Source organism: Chlorocebus sabaeus, chromosome 2, assembly GCF_047675955.1.
Source record: "Chlorocebus sabaeus isolate Y175 chromosome 2, mChlSab1.0.hap1, whole genome shotgun sequence".
In the NCBI taxonomy this organism is placed as follows: Eukaryota; Metazoa; Chordata; class Mammalia; order Primates; family Cercopithecidae; genus Chlorocebus; species Chlorocebus sabaeus.
Genome location: NC_132905.1, coordinates 37294 through 59965, shown reverse-complemented (window position 1 = coordinate 59965; position 22672 = coordinate 37294). Strand labels below are relative to the sequence as shown.

The 22672-nt window shown below is 62.0% G+C and overlaps 2 protein-coding genes across 5 annotated transcripts; one reads left to right on the top strand and one right to left on the bottom strand.

Moving 5' to 3' along the window:
- Positions 1-3428: 3428 nt before the first annotated feature.
- On the top strand, positions 3429-15152 carry TCEA2 (transcription elongation factor A2). The gene is made up of 10 exons (XM_073005025.1): positions 3429-5675; positions 8549-8611; positions 8934-9039; positions 10032-10119; positions 11370-11500; positions 11773-11829; positions 13063-13217; positions 13292-13438; positions 14663-14734; positions 14962-15152. The coding sequence occupies exons 1-10, from the start codon at positions 5604-5606 to the stop codon at positions 14968-14970; spliced, it is 900 nt and encodes a 299-aa protein (XP_072861126.1). The 5' UTR covers positions 3429-5603; the 3' UTR covers positions 14971-15152.
- An 833-nt stretch (positions 15153-15985) lies between these two features.
- Positions 15986-22638, bottom strand: RGS19 (regulator of G protein signaling 19). Of its 4 annotated transcripts, none has more exons than XM_008010203.3 (6): positions 22527-22638; positions 19523-19620; positions 19191-19312; positions 17254-17328; positions 16932-17166; positions 15986-16832 (listed from the first exon to the last, which is right to left on the bottom strand). In XM_008010203.3, the coding sequence occupies exons 2-6, from the start codon at positions 19550-19552 to the stop codon at positions 16641-16643; spliced, it is 654 nt and encodes a 217-aa protein (XP_008008394.1). In that variant the 5' UTR covers positions 19553-19620; positions 22527-22638; the 3' UTR covers positions 15986-16640. The 4 variants fall into 4 exon arrangements, with proteins under 4 accessions (XP_008008394.1, XP_008008384.1, XP_008008413.1 ...); XM_008010193.3 differs by lacking the exon at positions 22527-22638 and adding an exon at positions 21947-22519; XM_008010222.3 differs by lacking the exon at positions 19523-19620 and having other exon boundaries at positions 22527-22634.
- Between the last annotated feature and the right edge of the window lie 34 nt (positions 22639-22672).

Here is a 22672-nt window from a genome sequence, read left to right as displayed (position 1 = left end):
CAGGAAGCAAGTGGGGCTTCGTGTGAGTTTGGCAGCAGGAGCCTTCCCACCGCGGCTCTGCCTCAGCCAGAGGGGAAGCGTGGATAGCGGCCACTGGGGTCATGGCCGGCTTTGGGCGGGCAGGGGGCGGGGGACACAAATAGAAAAATAAATGGCCTGAGCTTCCGAAGTTTCCTGGACTCAGGATGGGGGAGGGGCAGGCCTTTGGGCCAAAGGTGCGGCCGGCCCTGTGGGGTGGACCAGGGGGTTTCTCCCCAGACGCCTGTTGGGGCCAGAGCTGCCCCCTCAGACCTCCAAGGTGGGACACAGCTCCTTAGCACCCTCAGGACAGGGCCCTGCTGCCTACAGAGAATTCCTAAAGGCCTATCCATATGTCTCTGTCCATAAAGACATCGAGTGTGGAGGACACCCTGGAGGAGGAGACGGAACCCTCCTGTTTCCTGGGCCTCAGCCCCAGGTGAGGCTGGCCACAGGTGACCACAGAGACCTAGCCTGGTGCTGTGCAGCCGCTGGGTCTGTGAAGGGGAGTGAGGCACTCCTCACCCCGTGGCAGCTCCTAATCAGGCCTCTCCCCTGCACCTGCACATCATGTGGCTGTGGCTCCCAGGATGAGACAGGCTTGGTGAGTGATGAAGGAGAGGGACGCCTCCGCTATAAGCCACCCTTCTTTCAGGCTATGTGCATTTCCGACTCTGTTCTCAGGGTTTAACCGAAACCCTAACGCGGCAGAGTGGGACCCAGGCCTTGCCCTCTGGGCAAGTGGCTCCCTGTGTGTGTGAGGCTCCCGCCTGCATGTGTGCGTGTGCATGTGTGCGTGTGTGCGTGTGCATGTGTGCCTGCACACGGGGAAGGAAAGTTTTTCAGCTGCTGAGGATGGGAGTAGGGGCTGGAGCAGCACCCTGCAGGGACACCCCACAGGAAAATCGATGGTTCTGATGTTCTCAGCCTCTGGGTGCAAATTCCTGAGGGCACAGGAACGTCTGGCACCCCTGGGCAGCTTGCTGGGGGAAGCTCCGAGGAGGAGGACATCCCGAGGTCGGTAAGTCCAGGCGGGGTCTGCTGGGGGGCGGGAATGCTCTGAGCAAGGTCCCGGAAGTCCAGAGCTCCTGAGGGATCCGGGACCAGGGGCACTGGGGAGTTTCAGAGTTGGTCGCTGCCACAGCCCTCACAAGTGAGGCTGCTCTCTGGGACTGGCCACCTTCTCGCCTCGGCCACTTCGCAGTCCTGGGGGGCAGCTGTGGCTCTTGCTGGGAACCAGCTGAACCTCCCTGGGGCTTGGGGGTGGGGAGGTGCTGAAGTGAGGCTCACCCGTCTGTGGCTCACTCCCGCCACCTAGAGGCCACTGTTCCTCACAGGCTCGGGGCCGGTCACCGGCCTCCGCCCAGGGGGCAGGACCTCCCCACCGGATTGCAGTTTCTCTGATCACCAGGATGGGCCTACACCTCTCCCCCTGCAGCGGCTGCTTCCACGCAGGACTGGAGCATGTCAGGGTTCGGGGCTGCTGTCAGGGGAGTGGCTGCGGCCTGCAGGTCAGAGGCACCCGACTTCTTTTGCTAACCCCCTTCTCTGCCTGTCCTGTCCACCCCTTTCTCTCCATCACCTGCCCCTGCCATGAACCATGAACCAGTGACCCCATCCACACCTGTCTGACCAGGCTCCCCACGTGCCCTGACGTAGCCCCGTAGGCTGGGCCCACAGCTGACATCCCTTCCTGGGGAATTCCCGACCTGCCAGCCATTGTTCTTAAGGCACCCCAGCATCTTGACCTCCCTCTATCTGCAGCCTCTGTGGGCCGGGCCTCCACTAGGACCCCCTGAGACATGTCAGGCTCCTCACGAGCTCTGTCTTGTGTGGCCATGCCCAGGGCCCCAGGAGGTAGAAGACCAGCGGGCATCTCATGGAGGAGGAAAAAGGGCCCAGAGAGGGACTTCCGCTCCAGCTCAGCAAGGGAGTCCCAGTTCCCAGAGTCCTTGTTGAGCCCCCTGCTCCACGGTGCACAAGGTAGAATTCATGGGATCATAAAGGAAACCAGTTCTACCAACACACGGTTAGGAAAATACTTTCTTAAAGTGTGATATCAAAACCCAAGTGCTTCTTTACCAAGAACAAGATGTGACCAACTGGGCAGCCTCTGCAGTTCCAGCAGCAGCCAGCGTGTGGGCACGACACAGTTCCCATCCGTGCCAGCTCAGCATGGGCCCAGATGACCAGATTTGGTTCATGGCCTTGTTCATAACTGAACGAACGACACCTTTCTGCTACAGGTCAGTATAAAGGAGATGATGGGCCAGACGCGGTGGCTCACGCCTATAATCCCAGCACTTTAGGAGGCCGAGGTGGGCGGATCACCTGAGGTCAGGAGTTTGAGACTAGCCTCACCAATATTATGTAACCTCATCTCTACTAAAAGTACAACCATATTAGCTGGGTGTGGTGGCGCATGCATGTAATCCCAGCTACTCGGGAGGTTGAGACAAGAGAATTGCTTGAACTTGGGATGCGGAGGTTGCAGTGAGCTGAGATTGTGCCACTGCACTCCAGCCTGGGCAACAAGAGCGAAACTCTGTCTCAAAAAAAAAAAAAAAGGAGATGATGGTTTCTTCCCACCAGTTTATTTTCTATCAGGGGTTTGGTCTCTGACTCCCTGGATTGTTGAGACACCTTGCACCCCACCAACACTTCAACCAGGACTGGGCTTGCCCCTCTCTCCTTTCTGCCTCCACTCTTAGGAACTTGCAGCTATCTGGGGTCAGTTCTCCTCCGTGCTGTCTGGGCTGCTCCTCCTGCCCAGGAGGGGCCTCTCTGTGCTCCAGCCCTTGCCAGCATCTCAGGATCTGCAGTCCTGATACTTGGACACCCCCAGCTTGAGGGCTGGCTCCCTTCCGTTGGTCTTCACATCAGCTCACCCTCGGCTGTTGGAGAAGCCTGTGTGTCTGGCCAGGCAGGCTCCATGGATGTGTCCAGTGTCTTCATGGGTGGCGGGAACAGCTTTGAAACCCTGGCCACCCGGACCTCCGAAGCCACGATTTCTGGGGTTCCTGCTGGTTCCTGCACAAGGGCAGTTCCAGTGCGGCTTCTACAGGACCCTGGCCAGCTCCTTCGTCTGGTTGCCAGCCATTGAGAGGGTGGCTGAAGGGTGGGTGGCTCCAGCCTCGTCTCGTGTGCCTCTGATGAGGCTGGACCCTTCAAGTCTTCCTATATGCCCACACCATGGAATTCTTGCCACGAGGACTTGCTTGGATGGTCTAGGCTGGAAGCTATGGCCCCAGCTCAGTGCGGGCAGAATCAGTCAGTATGGAAACTGTGTTCATCTATTAATAATAATATAATCATATAATATCACAGGGCCTCTATCCTAGAAAGGCTTTGCTCCTCACAAGGAATTCTATGCTTTTTCCTTACGATTGAGGTTTTTTTTTTTTTTCGATGGAGTCTGACTCTGTTGCCAGGCTGGAGTGCAGTGGCGTGATCTCGGCTCACTGCAACCTTTGCTTCCCGGATTCAAGCAATTCTCCTGCCTCAGCCTCCTAAGTAGTTGGGACTACAGGCACATCCCGCCATGCCTGGCTAATTTTTTTTTTTGTTTTTTGTATTTTAGTAGAGACGGGGTTTCATCATGTTGCCCAGGCTGGTCTCAAACTCCTGAGCTCAGGCAGTCCACCTCCCAAAGTGCTAGGATTACAGGCATGAGCCACCGTGCCCGGCCTGAGTCTTTTTTTTTGAGACAGAGTCTCACTCTGTCACCCAGGCTGGAGTGCAGTGGCACAATCTGGGCTCACTGCAACCTCCACCTCCTGGGTTAAAGCGATTCTCCTGCCTCAGCCTCACAAGTAGCTGGGATTACAGGCATGTGCTACCACACCCGGCTAATTTTTGTATTTTTAGCAGAGACAGGGTTTCGCCATGTTGGCCAGGCTCTTCTGGAACTCCTGACCTCAGATAATCCACCCACTTCAGCCTCCCAAAGTGCTGGGATTACAGGGGTGAGCCACTGTACCTGGCCAAGATGAGTCTCTCTCTCTCTTTCTTTTGAGACAGAAGTCGGCCAGGGCTGGAGTACAATGGTGCTATCGTGGCTCACTGCAACCTCCACCTTCCGGGTTCCAGCAATTCTCCTGCCTCAGCCTCCTAAGTAGCTGAGATTATAGGCACCTGGCACCACACCTGGCTAATTTTTGTAATCTTGGTAGAGAAGGGGTTTCACCATGTAGGCCAGGCTGGTCTTGAACTCCTGACCTCAGGTGATCCACCTGCCTCGGCCTCCCAAAGTGCTGGGATTACAGGCATGAGCCACTGTGCCCGGCCGAGATGAGTCTCTTAACTGACCACATTTTCTTTTTCATTTTGGCTGCTGGGAAGCTCAGTTATATCTGATTAGTGCCACAGACAGCCCAAGGAACGCTCAGCCCATTCCACCTGCCACCTGGCCTCAGAGTTCCTTGGCCTGAACTTGAATGAATATAGGATCCACAACACTAAAGACAGCGGCTCCTTGGTCCACACCCTGCCCCAGGATTGCGCCCTCTCCAGCAAACCACCCAGCGTCTGCATACTGAGGAGTTGGCAGGCATTGGTGGGAATGCTGGCCCCGCACCTGTCCTCGTCCTCAACCCTTCCTAGGCCTGGGCCATCTCTCTGGCTGCCTGCAGTCTGGCCCTACCTAGGGACCTCCAACAACAAGGGCCATGAATACTAATGGTCATGCTCCATCCGCTGCTCTGTTCTCAGGCATGTGATGTCAATCAGCTTACATCATCTTGACAGGAGCCCTGTGAGGAGGCCACTGTCGTCAATCCAGCTTCACAAGTGGGGAGACTGAGATACAGAGCGGTCAACGTGCAGAGCCCAGAATCTGCTCCCTGGTAGCTGACTTGGGAGGCAGAGGCCCCCCGCACCTCGCGAACCCCAGCAGTGGCCCCTTCCAGACGCCACGTCCAGCTACTGCGCGCTTACACCTGCAGGGCCCCACAAGAGGCCTCCCAGTGTGCGCGGGCCTCTTGAAGAGATAACCTCCACTCAGAGGTCCGAATGACCCAAACTCGGCTCTGGGAGGCTGGGGACGGCCCTCCAAGCCAAGGGGGGAGCGCGCAGGGCCCAGCGGGGCCCAAGAGCAGGGCTGAGGGCGCTGGGTCCTGAGCCACCCACTGAAGGACGCTGGGGGACAGCAAGGCCCGAAGCAGGAGGAGAGAAAGGAGCGGATTCCCGGGCTTCCTGGGCCCGGGTCGCTCCAGGCTGTCTGGGCTCCGGGAGGGGCGTGCCCGGGGCGCCTCCCGAGCGGGTTATAGTGGGACCACGAGTCTCTGGCGGCGGCGGGTCAGGACTACACTTCCCAGGAGGCTGTGCGCGCCGCGTGGCGCCTGGGAGTTGTAGTCCAGAGCGCGGCGGGCGCGGGCGCGACGGGCGGGGCAGGCGGGCGCGTGGACTACGCGTCCTAGGATGCCGCGCGCGGCCGCGGGGCCGAGGGTTTGAACCGAGGGTCCGCCGTCCGCGGCGGGGCTGCGTCGGCTGCGGCGGGTGCGGGAGGTGGCGACGAGCGGGGCCGGGGTCCCAGCCCGGCTGCGGAGGCGGGCGCGACGGGTGCGGGGGTCGCTGCTCCTGAGGCGATGATGGGCAAGGAAGAGGAGATTACGCGGATCGCCCGGAGGCTGGACAAGATGGTGACCAAGAAGAGCGCGGTGAGGGGCGCGGGCCGCCAGGACCCCGGGAACCCCGCCCCGCCGAGACCCCGTCGAGCCCGCCGACCCCGTTAGGGCCGGAAGACGACCTGAGGGGCAGGACGAGACCCCTCCCCGGCAGAGACTTCCGGGACGCAGGGGAGACCCCCACCCGTGGCCGAGACCCCTGCCCCGAGCCAGCCCTGCCGTTCACCCCCGCAACCCCGGCAGAGGCCGCATTCGGGCCTGGACCTTGTCCCGGGAGAGCCACCCGCTCTGGACTCAGAAGCCCCCTCGCCCGCAGTCACAGGCTCCGCGCCGTTCCCTGTCCCTTAACTCCAGATCCCCAGCCTGGCCCGTCGACTCCTTCCTTGGCCCCGTCCCGCCTCCGGGAGCCCCCGGGGTGTTCGGGCCTCCTTTGCGGCCGCCCCAGCCCCTTGCCTTCCTCCTTCCTGGCCTGGGCATCCTCACGGGCTGAGCCCCGCCCCCAACTCAGCCCTCTCCCACGCTCCGTCTCCCATAGCATTTGTCGCCAGCAACAGTTTGGAGTCTGAGGTTGGATCCCTTTTTCTTCTGGAGCTGCCGTGCCTCCCCTGCCTCTTCCTGGCCCTTGTCATCCTCCTTCACGGCCAGCCAGATACCTGTCTTGCCTGTGGGGCCCATTTTCTTCCCTGTCTGTCCCCACCCCACAAGAACCAGGTTTCTCTAATAAATTCTCTCCCTTCTTTAGCCAGGACTTAGCCCGCAGTAACTTGGGTTGTGGGTAGTTATGTGGACACCCTCCGAAAAGAGCCGGTGTGCTTATATAAGACCCAGGAGATGGGGCAAGCCTCCTCTGGGAGCATCTGGGCGCTGGAGCCTCTGGCCAGCTCTGTTCACTGCGGCCTGGGCCTCTATCGTCTTGCGAGGAGGCTGTGTGTAAGGCCTTTGAAGGGGCCAGGCCAGTGGGGGTCCAGTTCCGGAGTCATGACCTTGGCAACCTCTGCACCCTGCCACAGAAGCATCTTTAGATGATGCTGCCTGCCTCCTGGGGGACGGGGAGGGGTCTGGCCGCAGGTCATGTGGAACTCCTGGCAGGCTCCATAAATGTGACCTGCGCTTTCCCATCCAGACTGTGAACTCCTGAGGCAGGGCCAGCTGTGGGTCTGCCAGGCCAGCCCAGGGCGGCGAAGGTGGCTGAGTCATAGGCTTTGGGTGATTTGTGCAGCCACCCCAGGGCTGTGTGACTGCAGTAGGGGTTTGGGGGATGCTTTTTGGGCTGAGCAGGGTTGAGTCTGGGTTCCTGTGACCAGGGTTCTGGACTGGGGTCTGCACTGGGAAGGGGTGGGCTCCCACTCATTCCTGCTGGGTGCAGCACCTCATCATTGCGTTCACACACACCCCTGGAAAACTGGTCAGCACAAAGTAGGGGTCTGTGAACCATCCATAGCTGTTTCCAGAGATGACCCGAGAATGGAGTTGTATCCCTTCTTAAAGGAGACAAAACACAAACGATAAAAGCTGTAGGTGGGAAAAGCAAAGGTGGGTCATGGAGCCAGGGGAGGGTTGGGTGGGGCTAGGCAGAACTGATGGGGGGTTTCTGGTGGAAGAACAGCTTGAGTAGAAGCCCCAGGGGAGAATGAAGAGGGGAGGAGGGCACTGTGCAGTGGGGCTCCTGGGGGTCCCAGTGCCTGAGGTCCCCTTGGGGACTTGGGGGCCAGGTTTGGGGGATTTTATACCTCTGGTCCTGAGCCCACTGAGAGCCACGTAAGCTGGTGCAGGGCTTTCAGGGAACCAGTGCCCTTGGCTCTGGCTGTCGCCTCAAGGCTGGACTCTGTACAGCCCAAGGGGCAGGGCCGGCCTGGGAGGGTTTCGGAGGGGCTGCGGCGTGAGCAGACATGCCACCCAGAGTGCTGGGGTTGTGTGGGGTCTGGGTCGTGGGACATCTGATCAGGTCACCTTAGGGCAGAGGGAATGATACACACGTGGAAACACATGCACGTGTTACAGAGGAGGTGGGGGCGTTGCAGGGCGCAGTTGCAGGTTTAGATAGGAGAGGCCTTGCTGAGAAGGTGTTGTTTAAATAAAGCCCGGTAGGGAGGGAGGAAGATGTCCTGGGAGGCTGCCCCAGGCAGTGGAGCTGCAGGTGCAGAGGGCCTCAGTGGTGGCTCAGGGCCCTTGGGGAGCACTGAGGAGCTTTACCTGGTGTGGAAAAGTGGCCGGTTTGTGCCTGGCCTCAGCGTGTGAGGACCTGGAGGAAACGCAGATCTTGGGTGGGGAGACAAGGTAGAGAGAACGGGTGCGTTGCAACTGTCCGGGCGAGGGGTGCTCGACTGCTTGGGGGCAACTCAGAGGCCTGGAGGATAGATGAGGGGGCTGTGGGTCTTGTAGGTGTTGGCTGTGGCTGTGCCTGAAAGTTTGGCCTCCTTCACAGCCGGTGGGGGATGTGTGCTTTGGGGAGAGGCTGACCTGCACATCAGGGCATGAACGCACGGGGGAATGAATGAACCTGGCGCTGCACCTTCACCTGGGTGTGGCCCTGGCTGCTGGGGAGGGGCCATGGCTCTGAAGCCTCCTGATTTGCCCGGGGAGCTGGCATTTCTGTTCTGGTTTGGGTCAGTGACCTGAGGTGGTTACAGTGAAGTCAGTGAGGTCATTGTCACGGATGTGGGTTACAACCTGGAATGCTTGAGGCTGCAGATCCCCTCCCGTTCTTGATTGAGCAGTAAGGGCTCCCTGCTGTGGTGCAGGAACAGCCCTGGGTGTCTCCAGGTAGAGGAATTTTGGTTTCTTTTTGACCCCAGGTTGAATCTCCAAATTGTCACTGCCTTGTGTTCCCCTCCAGTAGGCAGAAGGAGGTGATATTGTCCATTGAGATCTAAAGTCCTTTATGAAGGTCCTCCTTCTCCTTCCAGGAGGGAGCCATGGATCTGCTGCGGGAGCTGAAGGCCATGCCTATCACGCTGCACCTGCTCCAGGTAGGTCCCTGCCTGCCCCAGGTCCGGGACAGCTCCTGGGGACAGCCCAGGAGATGGCAGTTCTCAGGGCACCTGGCAGGGCTTCCCCACCCTCCCCATCGGGCCTTAGTTGGCACAAATGCCTGTTCCTGAGGAGAGGGTCTCTGCCTTTCTCTGGGCTCAGTGGGACAGGGAAGGGAGTCTGAGGATATTGGGAGAGGCATCTACCTCCCTGGCAGGTCCTGGGCTCCTGTCCTGTGGGAGCCACCAAGGGTCTGCCAGGAGGATCTGACCCCTAGGGTGGGCCCCTGCCTCCACCCGACTCAGACCACTTGCCTTGTAGTCCACCCGAGTCGGGATGTCTGTCAACGCCCTTCGGAAGCAGAGCTCCGACGAGGAGGTCATTGCACTGGCCAAGTCCCTCATCAAGTCCTGGAAGAAGCTCCTGGGTGCGGCTTGGGCAGTGCCCACCGAGTGCTGGGACCAGGGCCCCAAGAAGTGCTGCCTCTGGCTGGTCAGCACAGTGTAGGGTCTTGGCAGTGCCCACCCTGAGCCAGGTCACCTGGGAGTGAGGCAGTGGCAACCCCAGACCATGAAGCACCCAGTTTGGGGCTGGCAGTGGATCAGTGGGTGCCTGTCAGCATTGGCTGGGAGGGGTGGCCTAGGAGGCAAGGGTGTGTGCTGGGGGCAGGGTTCCAGGTAGAACAAGGAGAGAGGAGCGTTGAGGCCAGGACTTGAGTTGACAGCACTGAGAGTCTGGGGTGAGCTGGGAGGTCACACACAGGGGAAGGTCACGGCCAGGAGGCTGGGAAGTGTCAGGAGAGGGGAAGGGAAAGGGAGAAGTTGGGGCCGCCTCAGCTACTCAGAGGGAACGGAGGGGCAGCCCCCTGCCAGGGGAGGGAAGGGCAGGGCTGGGCTGGACTGAAGGCTGCCTCTTCCTGGAGACAATGCGGTGACTGCTGCTATCTGGGATGGAGGCAGCCCTCCTAGCTCTGTCCACACCCTTGTGAAACAGTCTCTCTAGCCCTGTGTGACCCTCAGGCCGTACACAGCACGAGCATGTCCTCATCCCCAGCCCTTGGGCCTGGCTCTGGGCTTTCAGGAAGAGCTTTGTTGGGGACATACTTGGTCTCTCCGGCCAGTACAGGCAAGAGGGTAGGCCCCAGAGGTGGCCTTTGTGAGTGGGTGCTTGTATAGGAAAGTGTTCTGGGGAGGTAGCCTTGGGACTGCAGAGACGGACAGGTTGCTGGGGAGGGTGAGGGCCTGTTCACTGAGGTTGGGTGCCTTCCTGGCCCCTGGCTCCTCTGGCTGGGTGGGGAGCTGGGGGCTGGGGCTGGGAGGGTTGGTGGTTGGGCTGAGGCTGCACCTTGGTGGTGGTCTGTGCTCGTCCCTCCTCTGCCTTCTCCTGATCAGCCCATCCCTGATCTTTCCTCAACTGCAGATGCTTCAGATGCCAAAGCCAGGGAGCGGGGGAGGGGCACGCCTCTGCCCACGTCCTCGAGGGATGCCTCAGAGGCCCCGGATCCCAGGTAGTACACCTGGAAGGCAGGTGCACACACTCCTGCTTCCCAGCCTGTTTCCTTGCCAGGGAAAGGGTGCTAATCTCCGTGTGCCTAGGCACTGCTTTGAGGCCGCACACAGAGTCGGTCAACCTCATGTTGGACACTGGCCTTGTGGTGTGTCCTGCCTGCACTGACCACTTGAGACGCGGGTCTGTGTCCACCTGGCTGTCAGCCACCACCCGGGCTTCTTCCTCTGCCAAGAGCTGCCGTATACCCTGAGTGGGCCTGTGGGAGCCCCCTGGCCGCTTCCCCCAAGACCCCCTGCTGGGTCTGGTTCTTGCTGGCCCACTCTGGCTTCCCAAACCTCAGCCTCACTCAGCGAGGGCCCCTCCTTCCTGCAAAATTCTGCCCAGAACCAAAGGCGGGTGCCCAGCTCCCCTGTCCTGCCCTGCATGTGCATGTGTGGTCACTGCTGCCGGGGGCGATGAGGGCTCTGTGGCCTGCAGCTGGGAGCTGGGGGTGCTTGTGGTGGCAGGCTATGGCCGAGAGATGGCTTTGCCCTTGACCATACTGGGTTGTGGTGACTGGGCCACCAGGAACTCATGGACACCTTTGCAAGTTGCTTTTCCTCCAGGAAGCTGCCTGCTTCTGCCAACTTCCACAGAGGGGATGTGGGGAGGGCTAGGTGGCTGCAGCCTGGCCGTTGGGCAGCCTCACGTTGGGGTCCAGCCCTGAGGGGCATCCTTGTCCCATTCTGTACGTGCCTAGCAGGGTCATCTGTGACAGTAGAACCTGGCCTTGGGTGGCCCTGCCTTGTCTCCCCACCAGACAGCTGTGGGTCTCTCCCTCTCTCCACCAGACAGCTGTGGGTCTCTCCTTCTCCCTGACCAGGCAGCAGCTGCAGCTGCCCTCACCAGAGTATTTGTGTTGCGGCCCCGCAGGTGGGCACCCCAGAGGTGGCAGGAACTGCCAGGTTCATTCTCATCCACTGGAGATGCTGCCCAGATGCTGACTGCTGGGTCTAGGATCCTGTTCCCACCTGGGAACATCCTGACCCACTGGGGACCTCACGGCCCATTCCCTCCTGGCTGCTGGGCACACCCCATGGACATCTGGGCTCAAGATAGGCAGGGCCACAGGCCATTGTTGGACTCTGGCAGAGTGGAGCAAGCAGGATTTGGAGGGGGATTATGCTGTGGCACCTGCTGCTTCTGGGGTCAGTGTCTTGCTGGGGTGCAGCCTTGAGTCTCAGTCTAGCTGGCCCTGGCTCTCTGCAGCCGCAAGAGGCCGGAGCTGCCCAGGGCACCGTCGACTCCAAGGATCACCACATTTCCTCCGGTGCCTGTCACCTGTGATGCTGTTCGCAACAAGTGCCGTGAGATGCTGACTGCTGCCCTGCAGACGGCCCGTGAGTGCGGCCGGCCCTGGCTCCTGACACCCGCTGGGATTCTCAGGGCGGCCCAGGCCCCTGCCTGCCCGAGGAGGCCTGCTTCTAGAGGGGCGACTCTCCTCCCCCAGCCCATTGCTGCGGCCCTGGCAGCGGCGTGGGGCCTGTGCCTGGATCGTGGCCTCTTCCAGGGACATGGATGTCCCTGCTAAGCTGCCAGGGTGATTTGCAGGCAGAAGGGGTGGCAGGTGGAGAAACCAGTGGGGGCAGCTAGTCAGGGCTCCCTCTTGCAGACGACCACGTGGCCATCGGTGCGGACTGCCAGCGCCTGTCGGCTCAGATCGAGGAATATATCCTTTGGGCAGGGGCTATGGTGGAGTCAGGAGGCTGCCTGGCCTGGTGGCCTCTGGTGGCTGCTGGATGCCGCTGCCCAGCTGTCCAGGGGTCACCTGCCTGGGGGGTCACCTGCCTGGGGGGTCACCTGTCTGGGGGGGTCACCTGCCTGGGGGGTCACCTGCCTGGGGGGGCTCACCTGCCTGGAGGGTCAGCTGCCTGGGGGGGCTCACCTGCCTGGGGGGTCACCTGCCTGGGGGGGGTCACCTGCCTGGGGGGCTCACCTGCCTGGGGGGTCACCTGCCTGGGGGGGGTCACCTGCCTGGGGGGCTCACCTGCCTGGGGGGTCAGCTGCCTGGGGGGAGTCACCTGCCTGGGGGGGGGTCACCTGCCTGGGGGGTCACCTGCCTGGGGGGGCTCACCTGCCTGGAGGGTCACCTGCCTGGGGGGGCTCACCTGCCTGGGGGGTCACATGCCTGGGGGGGGTCACCTGCCTGGGGGGCTCACCTGCCTGGGGGGTCACCTGCCTGGGGGGGGTCACCTGCCTGGGGGGCTCACCTGCCTGGGGGGTCAGCTGCCTGGGGGGAGTCACCTGCCTGGGGGGGGGTCACCTGCCTGGGGGGTCACCTGCCTGGGGGGTCACCTGCCTGGGGGGGCTCACCTGCCTGGGGGGTCACCTGCCTGGGGGGGGTCACCTGCCTGGGGGGGCTCACCTGCCTGGGGGGTCAGCTGCCTGGGGGGCTCACCTGCCTGGGGGGTCAGCTGCCTGGGGGGGTCACCTGCCTGGGGGGCTCACCTGCCTGGGGGGTCACCTGCCTGGGGGGTCACCTGCCTGGGGGGGTCACCTGCCTGGGGGGTCACCTGCCTGGGGGGCGTCACCTGCCTGGGGGGTCACCTGCCTGGGGGGGTCACCTGCCTGGGGGGTCAGCTGCCTGGGTGGGGTCACCTGCCTGGGTAGTCAGGTTGTTTCGCTCCAGGAGGCCCCCAGACCAGCTGAGAGGCTGATTCTGCCTGCTGGTGGGGCCTAGGTTCCCTGGGGCTGTAGCCTGAAGCTGGGTCTCAGTCAGGAATGGACCTGTGGAGGCTCGGCCCTGCAGCCCTCACCTGTCCACCAGGTGTGGGTGGGCAGACCGACCCCCGTGTGGCTGGGCAGAACCTTTCCAGCCAGCGCCCCAGTATGACCCCCAGCGGGGCAGTGGTAGGTGGAGGGCAGCGACGTTGTCCTCGGGTGGGTCCTTAAACACTTGCACGCATCTTCCGGGACGTTGGAAACACAGACATGAAGTACAAGAACCGTGTAAGGAGTCGTATCTCCAACCTGAAAGATGCCAAGAACCCTGACCTGCGGCGGAATGTGCTGTGTGGGGCCATAACACCCCAGCAGATTGCCGTGATGACCTCAGAGGTGAGCCCCTGTTGGAGGGGCTGGAGGGCTGCTCCCTTGGAGTGGTGGGCTAAGCCACTGGCCCCGTGCTCCAGGAGATGGCCAGTGATGAGCTGAAGGAGATCCGTAAGGCCATGACCAAGGAGGCCATCCGAGAGCACCAGATGGCCCGTACTGGTGGCACGCAGACAGACCTGTTCACCTGCGGCAAGTGCAGAAAGAAGAACTGCACCTACACGCAGGTGAGCGGCCACTGGGCACCTCCCCCGGGCCCAGTGTCCTCAGGGCATCCCGTGCCCCTCCTAGGAGCCCATACCTGTTCCCGCCTCTGCTGTGAGTTTTCCCAGCCTCTCTGTCCCTGACTAGGCTAAGGCATGATGGCCACCTTCAGGGACCACTCCCCTCTACCCAGGACCCTGGGCCCCAGGAGGCAGCGTCTTGGGTGGTGGGGTCCACTTGTTCCAGGTGCTCAAGTCGGAGGGCCCGGCCTGCCCGGCCCAGCTGCACGGAGGGCCCTCGAGGTGTTGATGCTGGTGGGAGGGCCGTGCCGCCTGCTGCCTGGCAGTGACCGCAGGACTCTCCATCCCTGCCATGGAGGTGGACACTGAGTGTGCCGACGAGACTGTGGATCCCATGAGATGGCAGGGACCCTGTTAAGAGGGGAGTGCGGCCGGGCACGGTGGCTCATGTCTGTAATCCCAGCACTTTCAGAGGCCGAGGCAGGTGGATCATGAGGTCAGGAGTTCGAAACCAGCCTGACCAACATGGTGAAACCCTGTCTCTACTAAAAATACAAAAATTAGCCGGGGGTGATGGCACACGCCTGTAATCCCAGCTACTCAGGAGGCTGAGGCAGGAGAGTCATTTGAACCCGGTAGGTGGAGGTTGCACAGTGAGCCGAGATCGCGCCACTGCACTCCAGCCTGGGTGACAGAGCAAGACTCTGTCTCAAAAAAAAAAGGGGGGGAGTGTGTTGAGGCGGCTGCTGCGCCTGGCAGATGGGACTTGTGAGGGGCTGCAAGGACAGCCATTCCTTCCCCTCAAAGGCTGCATGGGGCCTGAGTCTGTGCAGAGCCTGCCTCTCTCCTGCTCCCAGCCTCTGGTCGGAACAGGCTCTGCCTGTGGCCTGGGGCTCACCCTTGGGCCTTCCGGAAGGCAGCCACGGGCACTGGGGACCCCCGCTAGTTCCCCCCACCATTGGGACCCTCCTGCCTAGCCAAGTCTGGGCCCTGCTGGTCCCCAGCCAATGTGAGCTGCTTCAAGGCCACGCAAGGGCCTCTGCCCCAATAGACACTGTCTCCCTCCCCCGGAGGCTCAGCTCTGGAAGGCTGGAGTCACAAGGCGGCCTCAGATCAGGTCACCTATGGGAGCTCAGCGGCTGCAAGGCCAGCTCTGCCCATGTTGAGGGGACACTCCCTGCAGCAGAGCATGGAGGTGACCCTGGGCTCACCCAGCCCTCCTTACAGGTGCAGACCCGCAGCTCTGATGAACCCATGACCACCTTTGTTGTCTGCAACGAGTGTGGAAACCGCTGGAAGGTGGGTGAGCGGGTTCAGGCTGCCCCTTCCAGCTCCATTCTCTGGAGGTGGGGTGTCTCAGCCTCTGTGGGGTCTGTGGTGTGAACTGGGGATGGCCCTGCCCAGCCAGCCTCCTGGGAGTCGTGGGCATGGTGGGGGGAGACTTCAGCCTTGGGTGAGCCTGTGTGGCCTTCTCTCTGGGGAGTCTCGTGGCCACAAGGCTGGAGGCCTCACCCCCTTTTCCGCAGTTCTGCTGAGCCCTTGTGCAGATGTGCTGCAGCCTTGGGCCGTGGCCAGTGCTGGTCTCCCCCGCCCACGTCCTCCGTTGATACAGCTTCTCTGGAGACCCTAGAAGGCGGCATGTCCTGCCGTCAACCTGCCTGCCTGGATTGCACCTTTCTGCCCTTTCCCCCTCGTTATTAAATGTTTCTTTTTGCCATCTTGTTCTCAGCTGTTACTCCTGGTGGGCCCTGTCCCCATGTTTGACCTGTTCGTGCTGCTGTGGACAAGGCCCCTCCCTGAGGTCAGGCAGTGCTTGGGCTTGGCCCTGGTGGGTCAGCCCCAGGAGAGGAGCTTGGCTGACCTTCAGAGATCACCTGGGGTGGCTCTGCCTGTGAGGGCAGGTGGGGAGAGGGTCTTGCGTGCGTGCTGACAGCCTGTTGTCCTGTGCAGGGCACTGTCCTCCCCACTGCCTCGGGCATGGGCAGCTTGGGACCCAGGTCCTGGCACTTCAGGACAGCTTGTCCCCACGCTGCCGTCTCTGTTCTTGTGGGAGTTGTGGTCTCAGGGCCCTGAGCCAATTTCAGCTTCAACTCACTTAACTTCCCAGAAACGTAGGGGATGGGGTGGTGAGCACTCAACTCATAGGGCCTGTGAGATGGCAAAGATGGCACTGTGCCTGGCACCAAGCAGCCCCTCCTGCCCCAGCCAGCCTGCCTCTGGGGACCCCATCCAGCTGGGCCCGAGCGGCACTTCCTGTTGCCTCCTGACTTCTGAGGTGCTGTGGGTTGCACTGTTCTGGTCCACTTTCAGCAAAGGAGCTCATGCCCCGGGCGGGGTTCAGCACAGCCACCCGCTGGGGCCACTGTTCTGAGGCGGGCTCTGGTGGAGCCCAGGGCGTGGGAAGAAGGTGAGCACACAGGCTGTGTCTCCCCTCCCAAGGGGCACTGGAGCCCCTGCCCTGGGACAAGGGCACTGCTCCCCAGCCCTGAGTCTGGAGCCACTCCTCATTCTCCAGTCTCTCCCCACACTTGGACAAAAATGAGTAGAGACTTGTGCTTTAAAAATATCTTCAATAATAAGACATCTTATTTTTGGGGGGTTAGGGTTAGAGATAAATATGAAAACTTTTTTTTTTGATAAAACACCTAGTAAGGATATGTTTCCAGGTTTAAAGTTCATGAACATATAAAACAGAAATTGGGTCCTGCCACCTTGAGTGCAGGATTCTGAGGTCCTACATCTGGTTCTGAGGCTCTGGGTTTGATTCTGGGTACAGACAGCTCAAGTAAGAGGTCTCCTTATGTCACACAACTACATGATGCAGAGGTTCCGCTCCCCACCAAGGCTTGTCCGGGGCCCGTCAGCTGCCTGGGGAAGAGGCCCCAACGAGGCTCCTGGGTCCAGCATGGCTCCTGGGGGGGCCCCTACTCTCACCATGCAAGAGCCCCCACCAGGAGCACTGGGCCAGCCAGCTGCGGGCCGATGAGAAGGCTTCTGGCCCACCCTGCACCTGGAGCTCCTGCTTGGCCACGGGTGGGCAGGGCCAGGAGGCACAGCACTCCCCACTGGGTCTAGGACCGTCTCCATGGGTGGGGACCCCAGCCGGCCAGGCTGGGCCTGCAGGCGTGTGCCCCGACAGCCAACACCTGAAGGCAACCCAGAGTCGGCCATAGGAGGCGGTGGGGTCTGCGCTGCTGGGGGCGGCCTAGGCCTCGGAGGAGGACTGTGACGGCCCCTGCAGCAGCAGGGCACGGTAGGTGGGAGAGCTGAGAAAGCGTGGGTAGGAGTCCCGGTGCATGAGTGTGTAGATCTGCAGCTGTGCGTCGTCAAACGTGTGTGCGGATGGCTCCTGCATCTTCTTGTTGATGCCCTCCCGCACACGGGAGTCCAGGCTCACCTGTAGGACAAGGCACTGAGGTCAGGGGGCTAGGGAGGTGCCTTCCCCACCTCGTGCCCGGAGCAGGCGGCCCGCTGCCCCTTGTGGTGTCCGGCGCACCTCCTTGGGGGACAGGATGGACACGTAGTCCTCGTAGATGAGCCTCGCCTTCTCGTCCACCACGTGCTGGTTGGCCTCGGCCTTCAGCTCCTCACAGGCCAGCCAGAAGAGCATGTTCTCCTCGCTGTACTCTGTCCGCAGGAACGCCCGGAACACGCTGCGTCCCGCTGGGCTGTGCATCAGCTTGTCAAAAGACTGGGCCCAGCTCTGCACCTCCTCAGGACTTGGCGTGGCACTGCGGGCATTGGGGCCAGGCTACGTCAGGCTCAAGTCTCCCGGCCTGGGGCCCCCCAACATGCACACACCAGCCGGCTGGACTCACCATACTTCACAGCTGGGGAGGGGCTGCAGCTTGCTCTCCCGGGAGGCCTGCCATGCGCGCCGCCGCTCTTGGTTCCTAGTGGCAGAGAAGAAGCGGCACTGCTGTGGGCACACACGCCTCCATGGCCACACAGGCCCTCAGCACATGGGCAGGCATCTGACACACATGTGTACCCACTGCAGGAGGGCAGCCCCTGCAGCTGGCTCCTCCCACAGTCTCCTGGGAAAGGGTGTCTATGCTCCCTGTCAGTCGTTCCCGAATTCTCCACGGAATCTGCAGTCCAGGTTACTGTCCCTGCCACAGTGCCCGCGGACTCAGCCCTCTTCCATCCCAGCACCTTGACCCAGTGCCCGTGAGTCTCTGGCCTTCCGGGGGGACCCTTCGGCTCCTGGTGCTCCTCCCCATCCCTGGCCCACTGGGCAACCTCCTCCACCCACCCATGCCCACCCCACATGAGGCTGAGAAGCAGGTATGCCACCTCCCCTTCTGCCTCTGCTCCCCTGGGGGAGATGGGTTGGGGCAAGCTGAGGGGCCACAAGGAGCTGGGAGGTCCCTGAACACCTGGGCTGCCAGAAGGGTCATGTGCCTGGGAACAGGGACACCCATGAGAGTGTGCCTGGGAACATGGCCACCCTGCTCCTCGGCCTGTTCTTGGCCTGTCCCTGTCCCACTGATGGGGCCACACGCTGCAGGTCTGGCATGTCAGCAGTGTCTCGTCAGCTGACACCACTGAAAGTCCCAAACCCATGTGTCCACACTGGTTAGGTCCTGGAGCCTGATCCCTGGTTCTCTCAAGGGAAACTGCTTCTTTGCCTTGGCTCCTAGCACCCTGTCAATGCTGGACCCAAATCCATAGGCGGCTGATCTTTCTCCAGGGCACGGCTGGCAGACATCATGCACCCAGACGTCCTGATGGAACTAGGCCCCTGGGCTCCTCCCAGCCCCTTTCCCGACTGCCCCCTGGCCACCCCCAGCTTGCCCATGGGTCAGCTGACCCCATGTTGGGTCCAGAAGCACTGTCCTCTCATCGGCCAGGGCCTGAAGGCATGAAAACATGCACCAGCTCCCCTACACTCCTAGGAAATCTGTTACCATCTGGGAGCCCCACTCCCACCCTCACAGGGATGCCCAAAGACCCCCCCACCACCCTGTGCTCTTCTCCCCTGGCACATGCTGTCCGGGAAGCTCTTGGCTGTCACCCCAGGGCCAGCAGTTGCCTTATTCAGGTCTCTGCTCAAACGTCCCTCCACCCCACACAGCCTGTGGCGTCTGTGCCTCTCTTTCTCTGTCTCTCTCTTTCTTTCTTTTTTTTTGAGAGAGAGTTTTGCTCTTGTTGCCCAGGCTGGAATGCAATGGCGTGATCTCGGCTCACTGCAACCTCCACCTCCCAGGTTCAAGCCATTCTCCTGCCTCAGCCTCCCGAGTAGCTGGGACTACAGGCGTGCATCACCACGCCCGGCTAATTTTGTATTTTTAGTAGAGACGGGGTTTCTCCATGTTGGTCAGGCTGGTTTCGAACTCCTGACCTCAGATGATCCGCCCGCCTCGGCCTCCCAAAGTGCTGGGATTACAGGCGTGAGCCACTGCACCCGGCCTGTGCCTGTCTTACTCCATCGCAGGTCCCCAGGGCCCAGCCTGGGCTGGCTCACAGCAGCATGGATAAGCACATGCCGTGTGAACGGGCACATGCGTGTACACAGCACACCAACACACCCTTGGCAAGACAGGTACAAGAACCATACATAAGCCCCCTGGGCCCAAGGCACCGGCCACTCATCACCAGGGCCCAACAGACCCCAGACAGGACATGCCGCGAGGTGGCAGGGGCACCCTACCTGCGGGGATTCCTCAGAAGCCACCACTGGGTCCCCTCCTGGGTCTGCTTGGCCCCAGGCCCTCCAGCCCCTCTCCAGCTGGGCACCCCAGGCCCTACTCACCAGGAGCAGCTACAGCAGCAGCACCAGCATAGGCAGCAGGGGTTACGGCTGGCGGCCGCAGGAGGAACTGCATCATGACTGGACATTGAAGGGGGCCGGTCCGCCTCCTCTGGCCCTGTGTTCTGGGGAAAAATGGGGCTACCTCAGCTTTCAGGTCAGAACCCACCAGACCCTCCACCTCTCCCCCACCCTCCTATGGGTGGCCCTGTTCCCAGGCACATGACCCTTCTGGCCTCCCGGGTGTTCAGGGATCTCCCAACATCTTGTGGCCCCTCAGCTTGCCCCACCCCATCTCCCCCAGGGGAGCAGAGGCAGAAGGGGAGGTGGCATACCTGCTTCTCAGCCTCATGCGGGGTGGGCATGGGTGGGCGGAGGAGGTTGCCCAGGCTCCGTGGTGCCAGCTCTCAGACCCTCACCACAGCCTGGGGGTCTGGGGAGAGGGGCCAAGGTTCTGACTAAGAACCTGAAACCCCAGCCCCTGCCTGTCCCTTAGGAGGGGTCCTGAGAGGGTGTCTCCCTAGCAGGGCCTGCTCCTGCCTCTGGACCCGGCTCTGCCCAGGGCTTCTACCCCAACCCCAAGCTTACAGCAGGGCTGGGAGGGGGTCTAGGGTCATTGAGGAGGGGGCTGCAGCAGCTTCTGGCCCCTCCTCCCAGGCTGGGCCCCAGATGAGGCCCCCACAGGAGGTTCCGAGACACCCCCATCCGCTCACTCCCTGGGAAGCCGGAAGCCTGGGTTCCTCTTTCTCGGTTTCCGGCTCCCAGCCCCTCCCAAAGGGGCCCCGAGAGTCTGGGGCCACCAACTGTGCGTGCGGGTGGTGGCCAGACTTGCTTCTAGGGCGTCTGGGGTGGGGAGTGGGCAGAGCGGCTCCCACCAAGAGTCCAGGTCTGTCTGCGGGTCCCAGAGGTCTCAGCCAGGGGCAGCAGGTTAGACCTGCCACAGTGAGGTTTTAAGTGGGACTCAGGGCTGGACTTTCTGAGGGTGTGGGGAGGGGGGCAGGGCCCTGGTGAGGAGGGACGTGCCCCCCAAACATGGTTCTTTAGTCCTGCTACCTCCCACCCAAGACTTTCCTCCCTCCTTGCCCACTGCCTCTAGGCTATGAAACCGCTGTGGAACCAAGGCCGTACCACAGGGCGCGCCAGCCAGGGAAGTGGGGGTGGCAGTGGGTGGAGGCACCCTGCTCCCCAGTCAAAGCCTCAGAGTCCCTGAGGGGTGTGGTGTGGTGCGTGTACCTCCCAGCGTTTGGTTGCACCATCTGCAGGGGAGGTGCACCAGGAGCGCCAAAGCTGAGTGGCCCTCATGCCACCTAAGATACCACTTTGAATCCCAAGTCTCCTTGGGCAATGGCACAGGGGGGCCAATCAGTGCCCCGGAGGCAGTTGTGAACACCTGCGCCCACCTCTGCCCTCTGGGCCTCTGTGCATGTCCACCACCCTCCTCATCTGCCACCCTCCTCCCTGGCCAGGAAGCTCACAACTTGGTTCTACTTTATTTTCTCAATCTTCATCCCCCCCCCGCCACGCCTCCCTTAGCTTGTGGCCTTTGAATGCTTGTTTCTGTCTGATTGGCCTCTCTTGGCCTCCTGGGATGGTGTGTGAATGGCGCTCAGAGAAGACAGTGCTGGAGTTCTGCACTCTCAGGGCCCCCAATACCCCTGAGGCCTGGGCATGCAGAGGCCACTGCCCTGGCCCAAGTGTGGGGCAGGTGCAGCATCCCCCGGGACCTCGGCCCCTCACCGCCTGCCCAGCTTCCTCTGAGACTGTGGGTCCCACAGGTTCCCAGCAAGTAGATGAGGAGACAGAAGGTGGCCCCACAGCTGGGCTTGCTTTCAGGGGTCAAGTTTCTAGGGAAAGGAAGGGGCGTGGCAACCTGAGGTTTGGTAGCTGTACCCAGACGGGGATGTCTGTGACTTCCCCAGGCAGCAGTTCTTCCTCCTCTCTGTCCCCACCCAGGGTCCTCCCCCACACTCGAGCACCCCGGAGACTGTCCCTCCTGGGCTACCATGTCCACCCCAGCTCTGAACTGGAGGAGGGGACGTGTTTAGGGGTGCCGGGTCGGGGTGCTAGGGGCTGCATTTGCCGCAGAGGAGGGAGCCAGCCCCTTCTTTCCCAGCTTCAGGCCCTGGACTGGGTCACCTGTCCCTGGACTGGGCTTCCTGTACCCTTCTCAGGTCAGCTGGGGCAACCCATGTCCCCAGGCTACCCCCCCTTCTCTCCTGGAGGATACAGAGTCTCAACTAGGGTTCTCCTGCTTGTCATCCTGGGATTGGGGACCCCCCTTCCCCAGCCTCCCAGGCTTTGGCCCCCAAGTCTGGGATGGGAGAGGCTGGACAGGCGGCACGTCTGGTCTCTGGGGATAGAGGCTCCCTTGGGAGTGGCTGCTGCTTTGCTCCACAGAAGGAAAAAGAACGTCCCAGAGCCTGCCCAGTCCAAAAAAAGAATAAGAAAATGTGACAATCCCAGAAAAAAATGTCATAACCTTTGGGAGGGGTTGAAGAGGGGCTCCATTCTCAGTTCTTAGCGCCCACCCAGGGCCTTTCCCATCTGCCACCCTCCACATCTGGCTGGTGGACGAGCCCTGGCCTGGCCCCTCCAAGGAAGGCCAGCTCTCCCCACCTCTGAAATGGTGGTGGTGACCCACCCACCACGCTCCTCTCGCTGCTGTCAGGGTCCCGCCTGGAGGAGCCTGTGTCCTCCTCCAGGTGCCTCTTTCTCCAGCCTCTGACGCCCCCACCCCTACCTCAATGCTCCCTACTCACCAGCGACCCAAAGGCGGGGTGGGGGCAGGAGGGGCCAGGTTGGGTCTGGGCCCCACCCTGGCTGCCGAAGGGGCGTGCACTGCAGCAGCAGGGACTCAAGTCAGACGGCAGGAGGGACTCCTGCGGCGCTCTGGAGGGAGGGTAGCGCCAGGAGCCCCCGATCGGCTGGGGCCGGGGGCGCAGCGCCTCCCCTACAGCTCGAAGGGCTGAGTGGCTGCCAGATCCAGCGGGGTGGGGGCGGGGGCGGACAGGGTGTCCCGCCCCGGCCTCTCCTCACCGGGCTGGCGGGGGGGAGGGAGACGCGGAAACCTGGGTTCTTCCGGCCCCCACCTTTAAGCAATCACTTCCCCAGGCTTTGAGCTCCACAAAAAGGGGAACCCGGCTGCAGCGCCCCCTCCCCCAAGCGCGGGGGGCGGGCTCCAGTTCCACTGCGGCCCAGGGTCCACGTGGACCTGGCGGCGGGAGTCCTTGGGGTTCGAGTCCCGTGCGCCGGCTCCCGAAGCTCCCGCCCCGCACGGTCCCCGGGCCCGGGCCGGGAGGGGCAGGGCCGCTGTCCCCGGCGCGGCGCGCGCGCACTCACCAGCCGCGCTCCCGAGCCACTCGCGCCGCCGCCGGCCCGCGCGCTCCAAGGTCCGGCCCGACAGTCGGGGAGGGGGCGCGGGGGCGCAGTGCGCAGGCGCCTCGGCAGCACTTCCCCAAAGCCAGGGGCCGGGACTTCCTCGCGCC

Coding starts and splice junctions, on each gene's coding strand:
- RGS19 (XM_008010203.3), bottom strand. CDS start 19,552: ATGCCCACCCCGCATGAGGCTGAGAAGCAG. Junction 19,313..19,522: donor CGCATGAGGCTGAGAAGCAG/GTATGCCACCTC, acceptor ATTTTTCCCCAG/AACACAGGGCCAGAGGAGGC. Junction 17,329..19,190: donor TGCTGCTGTAGCTGCTCCTG/GTGAGTAGGGCC, acceptor CTCTGCCACTAG/GAACCAAGAGCGGCGGCGCG.
- TCEA2 (XM_073005025.1), top strand. CDS start 5,604: ATGATGGGCAAGGAAGAGGAGATTACGCGGATCGCCCGGAGGCTGGAC. Junction 5,676..8,548: donor TGGTGACCAAGAAGAGCGCG/GTGAGGGGCGCG, acceptor TTCTCCTTCCAG/GAGGGAGCCATGGATCTGCT. Junction 10,120..11,369: donor TCAGAGGCCCCGGATCCCAG/GTAGTACACCTG, acceptor GGCTCTCTGCAG/CCGCAAGAGGCCGGAGCTGC.